The 16,099-nt window shown below is 37.2% G+C and overlaps 2 protein-coding genes and 1 long non-coding RNA gene across 3 annotated transcripts; 2 read left to right on the plus strand and 1 right to left on the minus strand.

The window, feature by feature from the left end:
• Nucleotides 1-331: 331 nt before the first annotated feature.
• LOC139775211 (uncharacterized) lies at nt 332-4,159 on the plus strand. Its single transcript, XR_011718766.1, has 3 exons — nt 332-587; nt 1,595-2,788; nt 2,898-4,159. It is a non-coding gene; the product is annotated as an uncharacterized lncRNA (long non-coding RNA).
• A 5,704-nt stretch (nt 4,160-9,863) lies between these two features.
• Nucleotides 9,864-11,603, plus strand: LOC139775739 (translational activator of cytochrome c oxidase 1). The gene is made up of 4 exons (XM_071711994.1): nt 9,864-10,300; nt 10,541-10,787; nt 11,029-11,188; nt 11,346-11,603. Exons 1-4 carry the CDS (start codon nt 10,120-10,122, stop codon nt 11,544-11,546), a joined length of 789 nt encoding a protein of 262 aa, XP_071568095.1. The 5' UTR covers nt 9,864-10,119; the 3' UTR covers nt 11,547-11,603.
• Nucleotides 11,604-11,744: 141 nt separating this feature from the next.
• LOC139775691 (uncharacterized) lies at nt 11,745-15,945 on the minus strand. The gene is made up of 4 exons (XM_071711919.1): nt 15,524-15,945; nt 15,240-15,362; nt 14,980-15,151; nt 11,745-14,736 (listed from the first exon to the last, which is right to left on the minus strand). The coding sequence occupies exons 1-4, from the start codon at nt 15,594-15,596 to the stop codon at nt 12,057-12,059; spliced, it is 3,048 nt and encodes a 1,015-aa protein (XP_071568020.1). The 5' UTR covers nt 15,597-15,945; the 3' UTR covers nt 11,745-12,056.
• Between the last annotated feature and the right edge of the window lie 154 nt (nt 15,946-16,099).

Genomic DNA, 16,099 nt, shown 5'->3' on the forward strand with positions numbered 1-16,099 from the left:
CTCAGACTGTCTAGAAAGTAAACTTAACCCTTTCGAGACTCCAGGTACACATGTGTATCATCAAATTTAAATTCAGGACTAAAATTTTATTTACCGTTAAAATTGATTGCTACATGTAAAGTTTCGGGAATATATCGTTACATCTTCCAGTTGAAGGAGAATGCCAGAAGAAAATGCAAAAGACGCATAGAAAATAAAACTCCAACACGTACAATAAACTAAAAACACAAAAAAGTTTCCCCACTGTCCTAGATTAATGCCGTCTTGAAAGGGTTAAAGGGCCTCAGAGAACCCTGCAAGTCCCTTACACTACAAGAAACATCGCGTCGCTTTGAATAATTATTTTTAAATCAGGCACACAACGCAGGTTATATATGCAAGGAAGCCGCGCGAGGGAAAGGACGAGGGGCGCGAAGGGCGCTAAAGAGGATCGAAAGCTTGAAGTAGGTCAGTAACGCTCGACGTGTGTGACTGCCTGCCTGTTGGGCTTTTCTCTCTACGGTGTCTACTCCTGCGGACGTGCTCGTCCTTGATCCCGTCGCGCACCCTGCGAGAATGGGGGCGAGAATAACGTCCATCTGCCAACCGTACGTCCGTCCGTTCGTACGTGAGACCGTGTGCGTATGTGCGGGTGACATGCGTGCATCGTCAATCACTGACGTTCCATGACCTCCGCCGTGGAACATCGGCCCTACTGCACACTCTGTATTCCTATCCCTGTCGCCTTAGCGCGCGTGGTCGTTTCTCGTCTCTGTATACCGATGCGCTCTACATGCATACGCGCGCGCGCATGTATATGTGCGGTACATCTCTTGGTGCCGCTGCACGACATGCACCAGACGATGTCGGTGTGAGAGAGCGTCTGCTCCCGGCGCTGCTGCAATCAATACCAACTGATGCATTTGTGCCCGTGGCTTTGGTGCCCGGCCGTTCGCACGCAGTGCTCGCGCCGATCTCCAACTATATATATATATATTTCGCGAGATTTCTTGTAATAATTGGCCATCGTGTAAACTTACAGAATTTTGTAAAGTTTCCTTTGCAAAATCATCAGAAACATAGCCGGATCGACCTATTTTTCGAGTATGCTAGAATATATAGACATTGAGAGAATAAAAAATGTACGATTGGTGAAGTAACTGATTGATGTATCCTCAAAATTATTGGGAAAATAACGTTAAAATTATCGCCCAGGATTATATATAAAAATATCGAACTTTATCGGCTATATGAATAATTTACTGGCATTCAAGAATAAAGCTTCTTTATATAAGCTATTTTATACAATATCATCCGTCGTATAGAAATAGTTATGGCTCTTCGCATAGCTAGTGGTGAATAGTTAAAGTTAATGTCACACGAAACTAAATTATATCCAATTAAACGAAAATTCTATCAACCTGAAACAATTGTCGAAGAAAAAATTGAGAAATATAAAAGAAATAAAAATACGAGAAATTTTCTTGGCACCAACATAAGCTGATATTTTTTTAGTAAATGCACACGATCACTACACTTATGTCGTTACATCACGACGACATCGGCACGCCATCGACGATCCCATGTAAGTTTCTCTTTTTTTCTTTTCTATCAGTATAAAAGAATCCATTGTCTCTCCCCGTGCGTGCTACTTACGGGGCACCCCGGGGGCCGCTTCCTGACCCGGAAGGAGGACCGAAGGGAGAGCCGATAATGTCAATGCGGCTTTTCCTCGCGTGTTTTGAGCGGGCCACACGCTGTGCGCTGAGTGCCTCTAAATGCAACCTATTTACTCGCCGCACCGCCTACAGGATGTCTCGGGGAGAAATGACTACCACTTTAACAAGGCGTAATGTATACGTTTCCGAAAGATTGTACTTTTCCGTTGTTGTAGCTATTGTTGCGAGACGCCCCTAGCTCTTGCCTCGATCCTAACGCGTTTTCTAACCCTTTTTATGATAATATCAGCGACGTATTTGGCGATCGTCAAATTGCTACGTCAACGGATTGTTGATACTTTTAAGCGCATATATATAAAAGAGAGAGGGAAAGAGAGAACAAGCGAACGAAAGAAAATTAAATATTAAGAAAGTAAACAAGTAAAAATAATATTTTTTTACAGCAAAAGTTATCAAACTTTATGTTTAGGAGAATATCATGTGTTAATTTGGTCTTTTAAGTTTATTAGTTTTTAAGAGACTTTTTCGAATTTATTAGCTTATTTCAGTGCCCTCAGAAATTATTCAGAAAAACAAAGAATAAAGCGTGGTACCAGGTTAATAATGTTTGCTGAAATTAATGCACGACGGTAGTACCGCTTCCGATACATTAATTATCGCAATATTTATAAGGTAGAGTTACGTTACGTACGCCTATCGCTATTCCCGCGAGTACCATTGTTTCTCTGTGTCGCTGCACCGAATAATCCATAAATTCACTTAATTGTAAAAATGATAAAAACGAAATCTCTCAGGCACGTCGAGAAAAATATTCATCAATCTGAATGTTCCTTAATAATATTATTTTTGATGAAATCAATTTATGTAGACACAGTATCTTGCAGACATTGTATCTTGTTTCTAATTAGATTAAAACAGACGCTTCGAAAAAAGGAAATTTTTTAAAACAATTTTTAGCAGCGCAATCGCATTTAATAACTTTAATTCTAATATTGTAATTTTTCATCGGAGGAATGTGCTATCAGCGAGTTTCTTGCAAGTACGAACGTTGAAACTCGTTGAAACTCGCCACTTCGAGGAAGGTAGAAGAGAAGCCGATCAATTACAGTATATTCAGGAAACGAAGCTTTGTAAGTTCTCTATAATCTTCTCGTCATTATCAATGGCCCTACTGATGGACCTATACAGTATCTAAGATCATCAAAGATAAAGTACAGAATGTAGCGTAAATTGCCATAGAGAAGCCCCGAGTATCTTGCGTCCACGGGTAAATAGCCACATTGCCATAGTTATTGAAATGAAAAGTCTCTCGCGACTGTTCCACGGCTGCAGAATCGCGCGGGACTATGAAACGAGACAGGGTGAAAACAGAGGGAACGACGCACGGCGGAGAGACACAGAAACCGGGAAAGAGGATGTGATGGAGAGAAGAGGTCAGAAAATTACAGACGAGGGTGCATACTATCGTTCGGCCGAGTTCACCAGCAACGCTATTTCTTTTCCTTTCTACTGCCCCGGCTTCTCCCTCGCTTCCTATCCCTCTCCGGGCGTCCTGCTCGTATAATCCGCAAATTACTAACCTAACCCCCGAGCGGCTTAAAGATCAAGCCTTGTTCGAGGTAGATTCAAAGGAGGTAATACCCGCCCAGGACTTGGCAAGAATCCGTCGCAAAAAACCCACGAAAGAACGATGAAATACTCTCCTCTCTGCTAGGGAGAGTCTCCGTCTTCCTCTTTCTTACCGGCGCTAGCTGTCTGCCTTTGGCTAGCCCGTGTTTCTTATACGTAGTGTCGCGCACTGGCATTTGAAATACCCTCTTGCGTCCTCGCGTTTGATACGTGGAACGAATTTACGACGTTTTTCGATGAAGCCCGAAAATCGCGAGTTAATACAAAAAGAGGAGATATATTCGGACCATTCCCGGCGACGTTAACGTTCTGCGAAGTGACTGAAGGCATTAATCGTACAATGGAATCTCGGCTCGGAGAAAGAGACCAAAGTGATTTTAATCTTTTTATCGTATATAAATATATAACTAGCACATTTCGTTTTTCGAACGATGTGCTCATAAAACGCGTATTAAGAAAATTTATTTACGATTTCAGAATCTGGAGGAAATCTAATATCTATTTTATTATTCGAATTGACTCAAATATTATCCGATAAGTCAGATCAAATGTTATCTTATGATTTAAATGATTACTGTGGTGCGCTCCAACACTTGCTTCTTGCCCTTTATTTTTACATTTCTACATGTAGCTCCGATAATTTTCTCCAATTAAGCGAGGATTGATTTAATCAAGTGAATTTCAACGCGAGAACTCTATATTTTTGATATTGTGACACATTTACCATATTCTCGATATTATGACAGATATTATTTCTAGAATTGTTGCCATCTTTAGAATACATACGAACATATATGATATCGCAAATATTCAATATTTAAAATCCATATTCCTTCTCTTTTCCTATCATTTTCTCTATGGATTTATAAATGGCGGCGCAAGCATTTATTTTTGTAAAATTAATTATCTTCCTTTAGAATATATTTAGATGTCATTATATATTTATAAAAATATAATATATTTATTCTTTTCTCGAAGAATTCTTTAATAATCAAAACATAAAATTATCATATCATTATCTTCTTATATTTTGGTATTTTTTCACATTTAACCACTAAAACCCTTTTTCTTCGTATTAGAAACGTGTCAGAAACATCACAATACTTTAAGAAAAAATCAGAACTCTATTAATTATATGGAAACTTTGAAAACGAAATATTAATTTCATAAAGATAAATTACTTAGAGACAAAAAAAATCGCATTTAGCTATTTATAACTTTCTTGTGATGCTTATTTAAAAATATAATATTGTTATTAATTAATTAATTGTAAAGAATGATAACGAGCTCTCGAATGTTGCTCCGTTTAGCATAGCCTGAAGCTTTAAATCCATCGCTATTCCCCGCCTACATGCTCTCCCAAAAGCATCCAATAAAGGTGAGCTTCACGACTGATCGTTAATTTAATAAACGATGGGAACACGCCGTTAAACGCGCAAGCACACGTGTGGGGGATAAAGTATCGGGGAAAGAACTACAATCGACAGACAACACTGTCTGTCGCCGCGTCGTTTACGATAATGAGCGTCCGACGCTTGCGTGGTATCGATAATATGTCGTCGCTGACGTATACACCGATTTACGCGTTATCGTTTCGCGTATATAATCATAATTGTATACATCTCTATGACTGGCGCGCAATTATTTAAGATGCTGACCTGCAAGTCACGGTTTTGGCAAAACGCCTCGCTGTGAAATTTTTGCAGACTAATACATTTCGCGACGTATATATGTATATGTATAACAATCCTTCGCGAATGGAGAAGAAATCGATGTAACGATACATCACGAATATTATGCTGTTTATCCGTATATCGTATTACACAACCGAGGACTTCAATCAATCGGACTTTTCTCACCATGTTATTACGCTGCTTCCCCGTCTGAATCCCCGACATGTTGTTAATCCAAAGTTTTATATCGATTTCGAGACACAAGAAAAGAAGAGAAAAAAGACAAACGTGCGAGAGAAGAGAGGGGAAAAGGGGGATGCGTTTATGTGATCGTTCGATAAAGGGCATTCGTTCGTCGAACCTCTCTCCTCGTTGCCAATATAACCGATTTTAGTGCCTCGTGAAACCAAGATCCTTTTCATTAAAGCTTTTACTGCTGACTAAATACGGCGAGCTGCGGCGAAGGGTCGGGCAAAGCGGGGCAGAATATACGAATGAGAACGGGTGGGAGGAAGTTCTAATCCCCCGAATGTTAACTTGGATTACGTGCAAACCGACCGACCTTCTCTCTTTACCACAGGCGGCTAATAAAGACCGGAGTAGTGTGCATAGTGACCTATTCAATTGAAAGCACAGATACACCGGGTGATCGAGTAAACGTCCGCAAGCGTGACGAGACGAGATTCAATCGATACTGGATATTTCTATCGGGTTGAGAAGTAAATAACTCATGAGGTACGTCAAAATATTCTCAAAAATTACAGCGAAATGTTCGTCGTCCGAGAAGAATTGAGATTGACAAACGAAATCAAGTCGATCGCGTAAAAATAAAATTTCGAGAATGTAACTTTGAACTTGCAATATTAAAAGAAAGAAATGTAACAAGTATGTTTTGTGGAATTGTAGCCTGCTGCATAAAATTTTAAGCTGCACGAGATTTTAAGCTATTGTTCATGATTTATTATACCTATTTACTTATTTCTCAGCCATTTTTGCCTTCTTACGTATTTACCACTGCGAGTTCGAGAAGCAAACGAAAAGAAAAGAAAAACTTTACAATTTTTCATGCTTGAGCACGTAGCGATCCCATTATGTTACGCAATGGAACGAACAAAATCCCATGCATCTTGATGGTCCGTGCTTATTCATTTATTAAGTTCGTTACTTAGTTGTCTTCGGGAATGCACGCGGTGCGTCGGTGTTGTACGCGTCAACTGAACGCGAAGTTACTTTATTTCGTATCATTGGCTCGCTGTTTAAAGAAGCATCGTTTGCGCGTCAGTGTGTACTTTAAAAGACGAGGTCGTCGGTGCAGAACGTCGTGGAGAGACTATACGCGTCCAGACGGCGACGTCGTCGACGGCGCCAAGCGCCGTGCTAACTAGCACCCCTAGCACACATACATACACATGCCCACGCCCTTTATTAAACGTCGCCACCCCCGTCGGCACCCCCCCCCCCCACGCGTCCTCCTTCATAAAATTGAACGCGACGTGTACACCTATACGCACCGACGATGACGTACACACGTACGGAAAGAAAACGGACGGGAGGGCTCGGGTAAAAATCAGAGCGAGAAGACGAAGGGACTCGAGCGACGGTCATTAAGCCCAAAGGTTTTCATTCCGATAGAACGACCTGTCAATTTGCGCGAATTAAAGGTGTACTTTTCACATCACGCGTCGCTTTTTACCGAAGTAATTATTCAGGTTTTTGGCGAGAAAAATTTTTTCGAATGCGCCAATATTTGTAAGGTTTTGTTAGTGACGTTTTTTCAACGTAATTATATCGAAGCATTTGATAAAAGGTTGTTAATTGCAGATAGGTCTAATTTAAAAATGTTAGAATATGACTCTGTATCGAGTCTTTCTTAATGTTATATATGTATAAAAAATATAAAGGGTCTACATTGCCACAATATCTTTGTGCAAGAAATATTGCTCTGTACATACCTAAATTTATGTTATTTTTTCGTAATAAGATATTGATGAAAGTATATATATATATATAATATATATGATATATATAAATTCTTTAATTTATATATACATATAAGATAAATATAATAAACATATAATTTGCATTTACATGTAAATTAAATATGTATACATTCATATATTTATATATTAGTCTCATAAAAAAAAGCAATATTTCAAAAGTGCAATAGTGTATTAATTATCAATTTTTTCACTATTCTCTTTTCCATCTTATATTTATCTTTGATTCGATTTAATTTATTGGTAATCCTTTGATACCAAATTTTTTCTTATGATACATATTAATTAAACTTAAAAAGCCGAAGTTGAAGGTTCATCAATTCGTCTAGAATATTTTCTTTATTTTAAATATAAAAATTTTGGTCATTATCCGTGGAAACTGTGACGATTGCTTATCCACATTCGGTTGCTATTATTCCATTACTTGTAACCAGAGTCGAGCACTTGTGACCCTTCTCGAATGACTAACGATCTGATGAGATGGAGGATGATTGATCGGACTCACATACACACACTCTTGACTATTAATTAACTTTGCTAATACGATGACGGAAACAGTGTACAAGTCCGTCGCCCAATTTACTAATGAAATGGTAACGATATCATTGAAATTCGAATACATGGAAATATAATACTTATAAGAACAATAAAAAATAATATTATTGAAATTCGAATGTACGGAAATATAATACGTGTGGGGGGAAAAAAATAACAAAAGATAATATTGGCCGCGTGAAATTTGGATCGTCTCTCTAACTGTCCAATTATGGAGCTGCGTAACATTCAAAATCAATTCTGACGAATTAAACTTCGGGGATAAACTTGTAATGCAATCTTCATCCATCCATTACGTCGAAGATAAAGTTAACCGACGCGCGCAATAGCTCGTTCCTAAATAGATCGCGATGTTAAATTAGTTGTGACTATTATTAACCCGCCCGAGGGAAAATTGCATATAAACAACGACGTGAAATACTCACGTTTAAAAAGTGCACACACGCTCACGCTGTCGTGCATATTCATTAAGTAAACACCCTGCAAATGACTGTTACAATTAACAACAGGGTAGCGTCGACTGCAAATCTTGATACTTTACCGAGGAATATCGAGGGAACAATATCGCACTGCTGCATCTTTAATGACTCTCTCGTATCGCGGGGCGTTTGCTTTATTGTGTGCTTAAACCAACTTTTCAGAGCCCGTTGCGGCCTCTAAGATGAAGATTGCGCGGACTAAATATCGACCCTTCTAGGTCGGTTCGTTAAGCGCCTTCACCCTCGGCTTTCTAAATTTAGTCGACTCCTGTTCGATGCCATTCTTTTTTACTTACCCCCGAGCGAGTCCACCGCCGGCCTAATCGCGTTAATTTTGTAGCCGCTGGTTCCTTTGACACAATCCGCGTGGACGAGGCCCGCCGCGCCGTTCCCTTTGATTCCCGCGCCACGCCGCCAGTGATTAACTGCGGAAAAGGGGGAAAGGTGTGTGTGTGAATAAACTTTCGCTTCGCGCAGTCTTATTTGTCGCGGCTATGCCGAATAGGCAAATGCGCGACGCGAATTCTTTGACGCTGGTGCAAAATTGATTTCTCTTCCTTTTTGGAAAGACCAAGGAAGGAGCGCCGCAGTTAATTACGCTTAGTAATTACCTCGAAGTAAACCTTCTGATAAACTTTACACACGGTCTCTTGTGCTTGCCGTGACGGACAACCGCAAATTTTCGACGTGGTTTTCGACAAAATTTTTCCTGAAAAAATATACAAAATTATTTTCTTATTCTCAGTTAATTTGACGAGAAATAATGCTTTAATAAAGTAGAGCGTTACTAATTATCATCATTTACCTGGACCTTCCGCGGTGGTCGCCCGACGAGCCACTCGTTTCCTCGGGTCAGGCAGTTCGTTTTTTAAACCCGCAACGCGACGAATACACGACCGATCGAAACACACCCGGCGGTTACTTATAGTCGGGAAAAGAGACGCGGCGCGATTTCAGAACTTCAAGCTCGATACGAGATCGAAACCGGCGTCGCCGGATTAACCGACAACCGACGCCACGAATCGCGACGAATAATCCGCGGTGAATTACGATCGCGAGCGTTGATCCGGCACGATCGATAGTCCACACAACGAACATTCGATACCTCGTTCGGCACTCCCGACGTACATCTTTCCACCCGACTCGGTTTTTAGCGGCGAAAGACGCGAAAGACGCGGAGCGATCTTGCTTCGACTTCGAACGGAGTACGGCGCGAGATCAAACATGGCCGCCGTAATGCGAGTGTCGCGAACGGCGAGGGTTAGTCGGAGCGAATCGCGGCGAATTGCGGTCGCGCGCATTAGTCTCGCACAACTAATGATCTACGGGAATCGCGCGACACTTTGTACGGCCCTCACGACGCACGTTTACGCGTACAATTCATACTTTCCCGATAAAAGACGCGAGAAACGCGGAACGATCTCCCGTCGGTTTCGAACTCGCTACTCGCGCGAAATCAATATGGCGGCGACGCAACCGTAGGACCGTTGGCGCTATAACTGCACTTGAGCGATCTGTTCCTTTTAGCTGCGACCACTTTCGTGTCTCCTTTGTATTTAGGATAAGCACATATCTGGATTTCTGGAATAGAAAAAAAAAGAAAAATTGTGAGACAACATCGCTGAGAAAAGTATACATGCGATATATATATATATAAGCAAATTAAAATTTAAAACTTAAAACTATAGAAAATTAGAAAATGCAACAACGCCAAAAAACGGTCAAGTGGCTGCATCTCGCGCTCGAACTTCGAAGCTCGATTTCAAACTCGCGACTTCGCGGTCGGTAAAGAGTTTGATCGACGAAAATCAATTTCGCGAAATATCATATTGTCCAGCTGCATTTGATTTTCAGAATTAATTAACGATGCGATTGTTTAATTTGTTTGTTTAAACTGCTCGAATTTCTACGATGGCCTGTCAACATTAACGTCAAACATCATGATATGCGATTCTAACCTCCTCATTAATGGATCTGTTCGTCTTAGGAGCATCTCTCGCGTCTTCCCCTTTTAAAATAAAATAATCGTATATATCGAAGGAAAAATTAAGAGGCGAAAGACAAAGCGTAGTTCGGCAAAAAGCGAGCCTTGTCTGCTATGTGTGTACTGTAACCCTTCTCATCAAAAATGGCACAAGTATTGAACAGATTACTGCTCAATAGACGTATTTACATTCTGTCCAAAAACAGTAAGAGATTCGCCGGTCATAGCAAATGGCAAAACATAAAACACATAAAAGAAGAAAATGATCACGAACGGATGGTGCTGTTTCATCACCTCAAGTTGCAAATGACGGTTGCTATACGGGGTATGTGATATTCACTGTAACAATAGTATCCAATGCTCGCTAAACGATAGACTCCCCATATATGAAATATATTAAATATATATATTCTACTTGCGTGATTAATAACTGCATTTGAACATATCTTTTCAATATACTTTGTACATACGTTGCTGGGTACATTTGATTTCATTGCGACATAATAACTTTAGCATCAACATGCCAGCTGCTATGAAAAAGAAAATAAATAGTATCTTCTTTCAGAGAACGGCAGTACAAAGCCTAGTGATAATTTAAAACTATCGCAAATCATTGAACGAGCTAAAAAGGTAAATATGCCTGTGGCAACGATAAAGTCTTTTCTTGAGAAGATGGAGGCACGTAAGAATAAGACTCAGACAGGTGTAATTGAAATTCGTGGACCAAACGGTTACGTCATGCTTGTATGTTATACAACGGATAATCCCAGAGCATTCGCGAATGAGCTTCATTCGAAAATCAAAAAGACCAGGTATGAACAACATGCATGTTTCTGACATATAAAGTATATATCCGAAACGTATTGCAAAGTATTACTATCTTAGGATATTTGGAAACAAAATTTTACTTCACTTTATTATATAATGCTCCATATTTAGCATTATATAATACAGTAATAATTCTTTTAAATATAAGTAGTATAAGAGACAGCACAAATTAAATATTCCAAAATATATACCTCTTATCTAATATATTTTTAATTGTGTACACAGAGGAAAAGCTACAAATACCTCTGCCAAAAATATGTTTACTCATTTAGGTAGTATCATAGTTGAAAAGAAAGGCGATTTGGAAAAAGCTACAGAGGATGCTATTGAAGTTGGTGCAGAGGATGTGGGGGAATTCAAAGAGAATGATACGGAATATTTCCAGGTATTCAATAAGAGCTTATTTTTTAAGTATTTAAATAATTATAAAGGAATTATGTAATCTTTTACACTATAAATGACGAAGAACATGTATATATTTATATATGCATGTATGATATTAAAATTACAATTTGTATATGTTCATTAATTTTTTTTTACAGTTTAAATGTGAACCAAAGCTCTTACAGAAAGTAAAACATCTTTTAGAAGAACGTCAATACTGTGTGCTCACAGCAGAGGAAGATTATATATCACGAACTATAATAGAATTAAATGAATCAGATTTGGAAGCTGTTTCTCTTATTCGTGAGAAAGTTTTAAGCTTAGAAGATGTCAGTCATATACATGATAATTTAGAATAATTTATAATACTTTAACATAAAAATACACATGTATATAAATAAAAGAGGTATAAATCACTTGTACATTTTATATAATCATGATTAAAGAATAAAGAACTGTTTAAAAATCCTGAAAAACTTTATATATAAATTTTCTATATTGTAAATATATTTTTAAAATATTTGAATAAGGAATATACTTGTTATTTCAATATAAGATTTGTTGTTTAAAAAATTACTTTATTGAAATTACATCAATCAAATAAATGCAGTTGTAAACATAATTTTATTTTAATATATATTAAACACTCTTTGAAAAATTCTTTCAATATATTATAAATAATTTACTTGATTATATATGTTGAAATGATTTTCTATTATTACAAATCAACATACTGTAATTAAAGTGCACACTTTTGTTCAAAGAGATATATACATAATATCAATTAAGATTCTTGTCAAACAATAAGCTATTACTTACTTATCATCTGCTAAATAAAAAATGCATTATTACCAAAATTATTCTACATATTATAGGTCATATTCATCTGTACCATATCCTTTTATATTATTGATATTAGAACCTGGAAACTCTGATATTGCATTGTTATGGAAAAGTGTTATCAGCATTCTCTTGGACATCCTTGCTTTTACATTCCATGGACTATTGATTATATTGTCGATCGCATCAATCACTTTACTCTTTTTTGAAGGTGTATCGGTAGGCTCCGCATTTTCTATTTTGTCCTGCTTCATAACATTTACATTTACAACTTCCTTATTAGGATTAGAAGAATCTCCTACATCGTCGGATACATTCTTGTCTTTCGATTTCTTGCTTTTTTTATCTTTTTTTTCTAATTTTTTGGTATTTGGATCTTGCTCTTTGTCAGTATTTTCCTTATCGGAAATTTCCCTCTCTACACTACATACATCGATTTGACTCGAACCGTCTTCCTTACCAATACTTTTTCTCTTTTTCTTCTTATGTTTAATTTTTTCTAATAGTCCTTCTTCTTTTTCCTCTTCTTTAGTCGTAGGAACTGGTAATGTTTCAATTATTGCTGCATCCTTATTTTCCTGTTCGATTAAATAATCATTTTGTAGCTTTGAATCTGACTTATCTAATATCTCAATATTTTGGTGATTCAAACAGTCTTCCTTACTGATACTTTTTCTTTTGTTCTTCTTATGTTTAATTTTTTCTAATGGTTCTTCTTCTTTTTCCTCTTCTTCTTTAGTCGTAGAAACTGACAATGTTTCAATTACTGCTGCATCCTTATTTTCATTTTCGATTAAATCGTTTTGTTGCTTCGAATCTGATTTCTCTAATATCTTTATATCTTGCTGTTCATTGTTTATTTCTGTTTGAATAGTATGTTTTTCACTCTTGCAATTTTCCTTATCTTTCTTCTTTTTCTTTTTACATTTCTTAGAAATTGCCGTTTCTTCTTCTTCTTTACTCTCCTTATCTTTCTTGATCTTTTTTCCAATTGTCTTTTCAATCTCGATACCTGTTTCTTCATTTATGACACGAAGTACTGTAATGTCTTCAACTTTGGCCTTTTTCTCTTTTTTCTCTTTCTTCTTTTTCTTCTTCTTCGATTGTTGTTCCATAGTGTCTGTTTCTCCGTTTTCAACAATACTAATATCTAGAGTATCTTCTGATTCTGTGTTGATTTCAATTATCTCCTTTTCTGGTGACTCTTGTATCGTTTCTAAATTGGACGTTTTAGATATCTTCCTCTTAATTTTTTTATTTCTGTGCTCATTCAACTCGTTATCGTTAATTTCTTCGTATAATATTTGTACATCTAACGCTTCATTAACAAATCCGTTCGTTACAGGAGTTGTAGTGCTCTCGCGTTTCCGCTTCTTTTTACTCTTCTTATTTTCAACTTCAAATTTATCCAATGTGACCTCTCCTTTCTTTTTCTTAGCGGAATTTATATTATATTCGTACAACATGACATGATCGTTGAATGTTACACGTTTCTTATTGTTTCTCTCGTCCATCAGATCTAAACCGCAGTTTTCAAGACCAAACTGTGCTCTAAATACTTCAAACTCCTTGCCATTACGATCCTCTTCAGGGTTTGTGCCTAGATTAAGTGCTGGATTAATAAAACCATTTTTGCAATCACTATCAATAGTTTCAGCTTTTAATTTCTTTCTGGTATTGTGTTTATCTACTTCAGTGATGTGCAAACTGTCAAATTCCTTCTTCCTTTTCTTCGTAAGCTTTGTAGAAGAGCCATTGGAGTTTTCAAGGCCAATCTGTGCTCTGAATACTTCAAATTCCTTGCCATTACGATCCTCTTCAGGCTTTGTGTCTAGATTAAGTGCTGGATTAATGAAACCATTTTTACAATCACTATCAATAGTTTCAGCTTTCAATTTCTTTCTGGTATTGTGTTTATCTACTTCAGTGATATGCAAACTGTCACTTTCAAATTCCTTCTTCCTTTTCTTCGTAGACTTTGTAGAAGAGCCATTGCAGTTTTCAAGATTAATCGGTGTTCTGAATACTTCAAATTCCTTGCCATTACAATCCTCCTCAGGTTTTGTGTCTAGATTAAGAGCTGGATTAATAAAACCATTTTTGCAATCACTATCACTAGTTTCAGTTTTTAATTTTTTTCTAGTATTATGTTTATCTACTTCAGTGATATGCAAACTGTCACTTTCAAATTTCTTCTTTTTCTTCTTCGCAGACTCTACAGAAAAGCCATTGGTGCTATAAGCAGTTTCTATAGAACTATTCAATCCCAAGCAAGGATTGTCAAAAGCGTAATGGCTTTTATCGTCAGAGTCTTTTAACGCTCCGCAACTGGACAATGATGTATCTACCGTTTTTGGTGCAAATCCAAAACCAACATGTTGATCATTCTCACTTTCAGAGTCAGTTCTTTGATTATCAGGCACATTGCTTGATAAGCTTGTATCATTGTTTGACTTTACATTACATTTCAAGTAATCAGACTTATTACTATAGTTCGACTTATGTTTAAAATATTCAACCATGTTACCACAGTTAATTGTGTTGACTCCATACCAATCTTTAAAGTCAGGAGCTTCCGTCTCACGAATACTGTCGTCTTTTTCTACCTTGACTTGAGTTTTTTCAGCTAATTCTTTTTGACCAAATATATTTGCCAAATCCTTTAATTTATATTTATTTATATCTTTACCGCGCGTGAACTTCTTGTAACTGCAAATAAATTGATATATTTTTATAATTATATAATAATAATATACAAAATATTTCTTAGTTTCATTTTTATAAATAAAGTTAATATTCGTAAAGATATTTGTATGCGTAAAAAGATATCTAGATATCACAGCTTACTTAAAACTTTGTTTAAATCTGAATGTATCTATATGCATACATCTTGTATTTATATATTTGCAGAAATTAGAGAATGATATAATGCTTATAATATATAATGCTTACTGCACACGAGCACGACTCTGCTTAGATTTCAGCTCGATAGACTGTCCGCTGAGATTAGTGTCCCCATCTTTAACAGCATCTTGATCTCGATTACCGTTAAGCTGCTGTAGAAAGTTGCCAAATTTTTCCTGATGTTCAGTCCACTCCTCAAAATTCTTGTCATATCCCATACCTTCCAGAAAGAAAGAAGATCTTACTTAAGCATAATGTCTACAAAATAGCTAGTCTCTAATGTAAAAATTACAGATTGTTTTAGGTACCAGTTGTGTCGCTCTTGTGTGACACGCTGTAAATTTCTGTAATTCCTTGCTCATTAATGCCGAGTCCTTTCCCTTTCGTCCAGCCCATCTTCTCCAACATTTTCTGGCCGATTTTGTTCGAGTCTGCATTGACGTAAACATATTATTAGTAGGAAAAGCACAAAACGAGATCATAACATATGTTGGTGCATAACGGATGTAATTTGACTCGCAAAAGTCATAACTGACAAAGTGTGAGAGAAGTAAATTATAGCCGTAGATTTTATATATCTTGAAATATTCACCTTCGGTCCAAAACTTCCCCCGTGGATTTAAGGTCCACTTTTGCTTTTGCCGGCGCTCCGCGAGCATGGACATGCTTTCTGATTTAATTATCAATTTTCGTCTTTAACACAGACAGCGATCAGGCGTAATTAAAAGCGATAGAATCTCTCAATCTTCTTTACAACATTAATTCCAAAAGCTACTTTTTTCTCCCGACAGATCAGATTTGTACTTTGTACTGAAAGCATCGCAAAATATGTCGAGCTCGCGCCTTCGCGAGATGAAATTATTTTAGGTTATGGGCTATTCATGGACTAAAGTCGTTAAAGATTAGCCGCGACTCGCCAATCACGAATCACGAATCAAAAAGAGTTTTCATACGACACGTGCCCAAACGTGCAATATTGGCCTAATTAGGCATAATTAAGCCAATATTGGCAATATCAGGAATTATATTACGCTCGATGAAAGCAATAGCTAATTAAAGTAAAAAACGATCAATTTTCGTCGAACAAATCATTAATTATTGCAATATTGTAAGAAGACCGGCTCGTGCGTTTCCGTGACAACGAATCGCGATGAATCTCCTGATTGGT

This window comes from Temnothorax nylanderi, unplaced genomic scaffold (assembly GCF_030848795.1).
Source record: "Temnothorax nylanderi isolate EJ_2023f unplaced genomic scaffold, tnyl_v1.0 TNYL_tig0005_pilon, whole genome shotgun sequence".
Lineage (NCBI taxonomy): Eukaryota > Metazoa > Arthropoda > Insecta > Hymenoptera > Formicidae > Temnothorax > Temnothorax nylanderi.